This window comes from Colossoma macropomum, unplaced genomic scaffold (genome assembly GCF_904425465.1).
Source record: "Colossoma macropomum unplaced genomic scaffold, Colossoma_macropomum, whole genome shotgun sequence".
Classification (NCBI taxonomy): Eukaryota; Metazoa; Chordata; class Actinopteri; order Characiformes; family Serrasalmidae; genus Colossoma; species Colossoma macropomum.
In genome coordinates, this window is record NW_023494799.1 from 2,117,271 (window position 1) to 2,126,445 (window position 9,175).

Consider the following 9,175-nt stretch of genomic DNA (forward strand, 5'->3'; position numbering starts at 1 on the left):
ACGAGTCTGAGTTTATATAGGTTGTTGATTTTTAAAATAGTGGAAAATCTGAAAAGTTTTCTTTGGGGATTATTTTGCCTCACAACACCCTACATGTATCCCTCCACCATGGACAGATGTAAACAAATGTTTTAAGCCAAAATCTTTGAATGGTTGGTGAGCATTACTGATACTAAGCGCTGATTGGTTGGCATTGCTACTACTGAGTGCCGATTGGTTGGCTTTACTGCTACTGAGCGCCGATTGGTTAGCTTTACTGCTACTGAGCGCCGATTGGTTGGCTTTACTGCTACTGAGCGCCAATTGGTTTGCTTTACTGCTACTGAGCGCCAATTGGTTGGCATCACTGCTGCTGGGAGATGATTGGTTGACAAGCTGATGACCTCTTAGCTGAGTACAGCAATTTGCGCTCACTGACGTCATAAAGACTTACAAGTGGAAAATATAAAGTCTTACAAGTGGAGTTCAGAAGCACTAAAACAACAGAAGTGCTAAAATGCTTTATTCTGTTCTGTGTTTAGGAAATGAATTAATTCTATGTAAAAACAGTTTAAGCATTTAGAAAGTGTGAATTTGCAAAATTCCATATTCATAGATTCATTTTGAACTCGCCCAGGCGCGCCCTCTAGCGTCAGTCACATGACATTACTGAGTGGCATTTCTCCACCATACGTTCTCTCACATGACTCACATCTGCACCTTTGGCGCCATCTAGTGATGAAAAACTGCACAGCGCTTTTTTCAACTCAAATTGACACAGATCACGGAGTGACAGACACCATAAAAACTCCAACAGAAGGCTGATATGTATAAAATGCATTTATTTATGGATACAGCTATCTACAGTCGTCCAGCGGGAGAGCAGACTTCCATCTCACAAGCACTGTAGAGCTGAGAAGCTGCATGCGGTTCCTTCAGGACAGGTGCACACCTTTCCAAAGCGCGCACCTTTACGGACGGCACACTGCTCTCCAGCTTCACACTGAGCAACACAAAGCAGAGACAGGTTTAATAGATATACATGTACATTTATGGCGTCTGTCTGATGTTTTAATCCAGAAGTGCTTAGTTGTGTGTGTATATATATATATGCAGACACTTTAGGGTAGTAAACATTCTGCTCTTCCAAAATACAATAATTCTATTTGAAGTGTCAGTCTGTCAGATGCTGTTTTTTCAAAAGGGGAATTCCACCAATTTTTAAGAAAGTTCTGCGTAAGTGTGTGAGATGTAAACAGAGTGATTTAGAGTGGTTTGGTGTGAAATGGTTCAGATGTCTTTACAGTGGTGGTGATAGGAACCTGGGGTCGCCATGACTACAACACAAATATAGACATTTTATTTACTATCCAAAACCACCAGTGAACCTACATGAGTCTTCTGAGTTTATATGGAATGTTGATGGTGGAAAATAGTGGAAAATCTGAAATAATACGTTTTCTTTGGGGACTATTTTGCCTCACAACACCCTGCATGTATCCCTCCACCATGAATAGATTTTAAAAATACATTTTAGGCCAAAACCTTACAGAAGTGTTAAACTCTTCAGACGTCTGCTTCCTATCACCACCACTGTGAACAATTCTGACTCTAGAATGGTGCACTTCAAATCAAACCTCTTTGAATGACATCATCCTTAAAGTGTGAAGAAATTATGAAAATTTGGTGAAATTCCCCTTTAACAGTTGTCTCCTGATAGAAATGTAATCCTGAAATTATTGTGCATCCATACTCTCTTAAAAAAAGATGGTTCATCAAGGGTTCTTTAGTAAAGAAAATGGTTCTATATATCGAAGTGTTCTCTGCATGGTGAAACGGTTCTTCAGATTGATGAAGAACGTGTTGTATATGGTTCTACATAGAACCCTTTTCGAAAATGGTTCTATATAACACCAAAAAGGGTGAATTGTGACACTGTAACAATAACAGAACCCTTTTTTGGTGCTATTTAGAACCCTTTTCAAAAAGATGCAACACATTCTCCATCAATCTGAAGAACCGTTTCCCCATGCAAGCATGCAAATGGTTTTTGAGTGTTCACGGTTCTGTATAGAACCATTGTGTTTACTAAAGAACCCTTAAATCCGTAGATGAACAGTTGACCCACTGAAGGGACCCAGCCCAGCCTCTTCTCAGTGGACGGGATCTGTTTGTTCCTCAGTTTTTCAAGGACCTCCTGAAGAGCATCAATCTGTAAAACACAAGATTAAAAATATACTTTATTTTCATGGCTTAATCCTTTCTGTAGTGTTTTATTTACCAAAATCTTATCATTATCATATCCAATGTGTTTAGCTTAATTCCGCTATGTTGCATATAGGACTGCAAAAACAGTATTTTGATTAATCGTGAATTAATCGGCTAACAATCAATTAACTGGCTTAAATGAGGCCTGTAAACATGAAGACCTGTAACAATAAAATGTTTTGCAAACTGAGTCTTTTTTTTTTTTCTTTTTTTTGACCATGAGCTAAATTACTTTCACGAAAGAAAAGAAACACACATGGTGTTTTGTCAATCATTTTTCCAAAACTTGAGCTACCATAATGTAAAGTGATGAGCAACAGCTAAAATAATTTAAATTCTGCGCCTTGAACGCAGTTAACAGTTGTGCAACTTTAGTTGCTTGAAACCCACATGGAACTACGCTGCACCCTGCAACTCTCTTGAAACTCAGCCCCAACAGTTGAAAGCGCTGCAGCCCTAGATATATATATACGCGCTTTCAACTGTTGGGGCTGAGTTTCAAGAGAGTTGCAGGGTGCCTCACATTGTGCAACTCAAGTGCAACGTAGTTCCATGTAGGTTTCAAGCTACTAAAGTTGCACAACTGTTAACTGCGTTCAAGGCGCAGAATATAATATATATATATATATATATATATATATATATATATATATATATGTGTGTGTGTGTGTGTGTGTGTGTGTGTATATATATATATATATATATATATATATACACGTGCCAGGCACGTCAACATCGCTGTTGAACTGCATTCAGCACCATTACAGAGCAGCAGTTTAAGAACGATTCTGTCCAAAATTACACTATTTCAGGAATATTACTCTCAGAAAGTGGGATAGGATTATATAACGGAGGGAACGCAGAGAGCTGCTCTCGGTAGCTTTTATTACTTTAATAACTGATCGTGCTAATTGGCGTCCAGACCAGCAGGAAAGTGTTCAGTCTGGACCTGACGATAAAAACCGAGTTTAGCGTGAGAAACACAATCAGACACATCAGCAAATCCATCAGTGTGTGAATCACTGAATACACTTAATACACAGAAAATAAAATAAACCCCCAAAACTCAGTGAGAAGGACGAAGCTGAAGTCGGCTTCCTATTCGCCAGCTTCTTGTTCGAGTTCCACCTTAAACGGTGCAGCAGTCACTTTCTGGAGGCTGCGTCATTTAAGGTGGAACGGGAAAATTCGAACAAGAAACTGGCGAATAGGAAGCTAACTTCAGCTTTGTGTAAAAAGGTGTGAACGTTAATCTATTACGAATATCTACACGGATTAAGGAATGCTGTAATTTACCCAGCTACAAAGCTTCAACCATCACTGTAAATAAATAACTACTACATAGAGTTAAGATCCTGAATAGACTATTAAATGAAGCTTAATATAAAACCAGAGGAAAAACAATCACATCAACAGGTTCTCTGTGCTTCATTAACCACACGACCTTATCTACACAAACATCACACAGACATGAGTGTGGATCACTGCGTTCCCTCCGTTATATAATCCTATCCCACTTTCTGAGTGTGATATTCCTGAAATAGTGTAATTTTGGACAGAATCTTTAATAAACTGCCGCTCTGTAATGGTACTGAATGCAGTTCAGCAGCGATGTTGACCGCCCCAAAATGGCGGCGCCGTTGACGTGCCTGGCTGGACCCAATGCGGCGTCTAGGCATGAATATCTGTAAGCTGAACTCTGTCACTGCGCCACGACATGAAAAATCCTTGTGCTGTTAATGTCAAATAATCTTTGACTCTAATGTTGCTCACATGGACCTCCGAGTGCAATGATGAAGTAAGAACTCGGTTCTGTTTAAACCGAGGACCTGACAGTTTTTTTTTCTTATCTAGAACCAGGCTGGTCAGCTAGCTAACAGGCTAAAAGATGGCAAACAGCCTAAACAGCTCCATCATTCATGTCACAGACTTGAATTAAAGCACTTACAGTATGATTCACTGAAAAACAGCAGTATAAAAGTCTAAAAATGTCACTTTAATGTCTTACACGCTTCAAATGTCCCTGTCCCAAACGGCTTCGTACTCCCTAAATAGTGTTCTAGCTATGAAAGTTTAGATATTCTAGTCTCTACAGTCAAACAGTGCATCATTTATCGAGTGTGGATGTGTCTGAGTCCCAAATGACTGTTTCTTAGCTGTATTTTGTTCTGTTGGGCTGCAGGATCCAGTATTTAAACTCCTACGTAGTGCACTAAGTAGGGAGGAGGGAGCCATTTGCGATTCAGCCCCAGTGTGAGAAGAGGGGCCGCTGGATTGGTGCTAAATAAGACTCACGGTGGTAATTTGGTCGTCAAGTACTTATAAAGCAAAGGTTTACCTTAAACAGTGCTGTTGTTGTGTATATTGATGTGGTGGTGGTGTGTTAGTGTGTGTGGCGCTGGTCTGAGTGGATCAGACACAGCAGTGCTGCTGGAGTTTTTAAACACCTCAGTGGCTATGTTTACATGCAACGATTTTTGCCAATCCGACTGAATACAATCCGATTACAGATTTAGACTGAGGTGTTTATATGCACTCTATTCAACAATCTTCGTTTACATGCTCACTACAAGTAATCCGATGCAAAATGACGCGCATGCGTGGAGTAGCTCTTAGAGTAAACGTTACCATGACAGCGAACATCACGTGAGGTCCAGACCAGTTTCTGCTCCGCCATGCTGAGCGGTGTAAACTTTCGCCGTGACGCGACGCACATGCGCAGAACATACTTACACGTTCCGATTGGAATGTAATCGGATTCAGGCGTTTACATGGCTATTATTCTTCTATTTAACGGATTATTTAGAAGTTTACCCACCTCGTTTAATCGGATAGAAATTGTATTCCGAATGGCCTCAATCGGATTAGACTACTCCGATTGAGGTGTTTACATGGACGTATTCTATTCCGATTGAGCTATTAGTCGGATTATTAACGGATTATCAGGCTGCATGTAAACGTGGCTAGTGTCACTGCTGGACTGAGAATAGTCCACCAACCAAAAATATCCAGCCAACAGCGTCCTGTGACCACTGATGAAGGACTAGAGGATGACCAACACAAACTGTGCAGCAGCAGATGAGCTATCGTCTCTGACTTTACATCTACAAGGTGGACTGACAAGGTAGGAGTGTCTAATAGAGTGGACAGTGAGTGGACACAGGGTTTTAAAATCTCCAGCAGCACTGCTGTGTCTGATCCACTCAGTCCAGCGCAACACACACTAACACACCACCACCACGTCAGTGTTACTGCAGTTCTGAGAATGATCCACCACCCAAATAGTACCTGCTCTGTAAGGGTCCATGGGGGTCCTGACCACTGAAGAACAGGGTAAAAGGGGGCTAACAAAGTATCAGAGAAACAGATGGACTACAGTCTGTAACTGTAGAACTACAAAGTGCACCTATATAGTAAGTGGAGCTGATAAAATGGACAATGAGCGTAGAAACAAGGAGGTGGTCATAACATTATGCCTGATCGGTGTAAATATAAGGGTATAATCGCTTCTGTTGATGCCCCCTAATTTCACACACAGCTCAGATTCATTTGGGACCCAAACAATGACTCGTTGTGCTTCTAGGATAGAATTGATCAGACATCAAGATACGGCTACTTAAACATTACCTTTCACAGCCTCAACACACACAGCAGATAAAACACTCAGATATACAGTAAAGAACCACACACTCTTACAAAACATGGTTATTCATGGGTTAGTAAAGAAAATGGTTCTAAATAGAACCATGAACACTCAAAGAACCCTTTGCATGATTAAATATTTCTTTGCATGGTTGAATGGTTCTTCAGATTGATAGAGAATGTGCTGTATATGGTTCTATTTAGCACCAAGAAGCGTTCTTGTATTGTTACAAACATGACATCATAACAATAGCAGAACCCTTTTTGACACTATATAGGACTCTTTTAGGTGCTATATAGAACCATATATGACATATACTGTTCTATATGGAACCTTTTTCAAAAGGGTTCTTCTTTTGTGACAAACTTGACACCGTAACAATAGCAGAACCCTTTTTGACACTATATAGGACCCTTTTAGGAGCTATATAGAACCATATATGACATATACTGTTCTATATGGAACCTTTTTCAAAAGGGTTCTTCTTTTGTGACAAACTTGACACCGTAACAATAGCAGAACCCTTTTTGACACTATATAGGACTCTTTTAGGTGCTATATAGAACCATATACGACATATACTGTTCTATATAGAACCTTTTTATGAAAATGGTTCTATGTAGCACCCAAAAGCATTCTTCTATTGTTACAATGTCAAGCTTGTAACAATAGAAGAACCCTTTTCAAAAGGTTCTATATAGAACTGTCTATAGCACTTTAATGCACATTTTCCATCAATCTGAAGAACACTTTCATGATGCGAAGAACCCTTTAAGCATGTAAAGGGTTCTTTGAGTGTTCAAGTTTCTATAAAGAACCATTGTCTTCACTGAAGAACCCTTAACACCAACAATAGAAACCATTGAAATTCCACTAAATATAAGTAAAATTCCTCATTAAAGAAACTCTTACCAGCTCTTTCTCCTCCTCCGCAGAACGGACCTCCATGAAATCATCGCAGTTAACTGACCAGACCAAGACGTAGCAGGTAAGCGTTAACAGCAGGAGACGTTCGCTCAGCATGGTGTCCAGAACTCGGGTCTCTTTGACAGCCACAGGTGTTGAACAGATGCAGCTTATGGTCAAACTGGCCATCTCCAACTTTTATAGGCCTCTCTGTGACATCACTCCACTAACACTCATCAGAAGGTCCAGAGCAGGGTCAGATGGACACGATTAGGTCATGACCTCATTTGCACACATCCTGCTACAGGACAAACGGTGCAGGCCGCGTGCCGGACCATTTAAACCGCTCATTCATCTTCTTTTAACCTCTGGACATCAGAAAGTTTAGACTAGAGGGTCAAATATAACCTTTCAATTTTACTCCCAGGTTGGACAACTGACCACATGACCTTAACATGGAACACAAATTTTATTTCCGTTTCAGATCAGTTTTATTACCGGTAGCTCCAGAGTGTGTAATGCGTGGGATGAAAAAGCAGGAAATGTCGTATAAGAAGAGAGAAAAACGTCCTTGAGTTTTCTAGATGATGGAGAGATTATAGAGATTTCTGTATGTATTAAATTATATTATCACAGTTAGTTGTGACCTTGCAATCGGATTGGCTGAGAGGCTTTCTATGAGTGTTAATATATCTCTTGTTAATGGCACTCCGACCGAATCTCTTTAAAGGTGCAGTGTGTAAGATTTAGTGGCATCTAGTGGTGAGGGTGCACATTACAACCAACCAAGCATGTAGTAGAACCTACGGTGGTCGTCATCTTTTCTGTCGTCGCCTGTCCCAATTTTTCTTTGGCTTCGTCATGTTTTCGCTTCTTTGATGACGAGGATTCAGCCTCCCTCACTTTTTCTTGTGCTAAATAGTAAGTCTGATCCTCCATCTGTCAAAAATTTGGGTTCTTAATTTGTTTGAACTGGGAGGAGTTTCAGTTGTGCTAGGAGGGGTTTTGGTTGTACTGGGAGGGGTTTGGGTTGTACTGGGAGGGTTTGGTTTTTCTGTTTCAGATCAGTTTTATTACCGGTAGCTCCAGAGTGCGTAATACGTGGGATGAAATAGCAGGAAATGTATAAGAAGTATAAGAAGAGAGAAAAACCTTGAGTTTTCTAGATGATGGAGAGATTGTAGAGATTTTTGCATATATTAAATTATAAAATTAAAATTAACTGGGCAAATGTACAAGGAGTTTCAGTTGCACTGGGAGGGGTTTTAGTTGTACTGGGAGGGGTTTTGGTTGTACTAGGAGGAGTTTCAGTTACACTGGGAGGAGTTTTGTTGTACTGGAAGGAGTGTCGATTGTACTGGGAGGAGTTTTGGTTGCACAGGGAGGGGTTTTGGTTGTACTGGGAAGAGTTTTAGTTGCACTGGGAGGAGTTTCAGTTGTACTGACAGGAGTTTCAGTTGTACTGACAGGAGTTTCAGTTGTACTGGGAGGGGTTTTAGTTGCATTGGGAGGGGTTTTGGTTGTACTGGGAGGAGTTTCAGTTGTACTAGGAGGAATTTTAGGTGCACTGGGAGGGGTTTTGATTGTACTGGGAGGAGTTTTGGTTGTACTGGGAGGAGTTTCAGTTGTACTAGGAGGAGTTTTAGGTGCACTGGGAGGGGTTTTGATTGTACTGGGAGGAGTTTCAGTTGTATTGGGAGGCGTTTTAGGTGCACTGGGAGGGGTTTTAATTATACTGGGTGGAGTTACACTATAACGTGGCTCAAATGTATCTCAGTCTACCTCCTGAAGTTGTTTGAGTGATCAGATTTGTTGATAATCTGTTGATGTGTTTTAAATGCGTCCTGGGTGTGTTTACACTTGCATTTTCATGTGGAAATGCCTCATCCAGATATAATCCTGATACTCAAAATGCATGAAGTGACCAGATGTAAACAGGGTCAAAATGGTTAGCCAGCACTGGCAGCCACTTCAACGCAAAAACACACAAGGCCTCTCTGGAGCCAGTGTTCTCCACTTTTCTTGTGATTTAATAGACTAATTCTCAGGATCTCAGGCATAGTTTGGAGGTCAACACCACAGATCCTGATGATCCAGCCTTCAACGGTTTAACAAACAACACAAAAACAAGGACTGGATTGTGAACTACTGATTTTTTTGGTATCTCTACTGGTTTCCCAGATGTGTATTAAGCCTAGTCTTGGACTAAAGTACAGTGTAAATGGTGAATCGACATTGGAAAATCTTTTTGCTCTGGACTTTTCTCCTAATTTTACTCAATAAAAGTGGAAGTACGGAGCCAAAAATGTACTTTAATGAAACACAAACTGGTATAGTTGTGGGCTGTTTTATTTTCAACTCAGATCGGATGAATTATTA

At 40.5% G+C, this 9,175-nt stretch overlaps 1 protein-coding gene across 1 annotated transcript; it reads right to left on the reverse strand.

Moving 5' to 3' along the window:
* Positions 1–862: 862 nt before the first annotated feature.
* On the reverse strand, positions 863–8,155 carry cart1 (cocaine- and amphetamine-regulated transcript 1). Its single transcript, XM_036586746.1, has 3 exons — positions 6,803–8,155; positions 2,108–2,191; positions 863–982 (listed from the first exon to the last, which is right to left on the reverse strand). Exons 1-3 carry the CDS (start codon positions 6,983–6,985, stop codon positions 875–877), a joined length of 375 nt encoding a protein of 124 aa, XP_036442639.1. The 5' UTR covers positions 6,986–8,155; the 3' UTR covers positions 863–874.
* Between the last annotated feature and the right edge of the window lie 1,020 nt (positions 8,156–9,175).

Excerpts from the sequence above, each read along its gene's own strand:
- cart1 (XM_036586746.1), bottom strand. The coding sequence starts at position 6,985 with ATGGCCAGTTTGACCATAAGCTGCATCTGTTCAACACCTGTGGCTGTC. Across the intron at positions 2,192-6,802 it reads CGGAGGAGGAGAAAGAGCTG|ATTGATGCTCTTCAGGAGGT; the intron begins GTAAGAGTTTCT and ends TGTGTTTTACAG. Across the intron at positions 983-2,107 it reads GGCTGGGCTGGGTCCCTTCA|TGTGAAGCTGGAGAGCAGTG; the intron begins GTGGGTCAACTG and ends TGTGTTGCTCAG.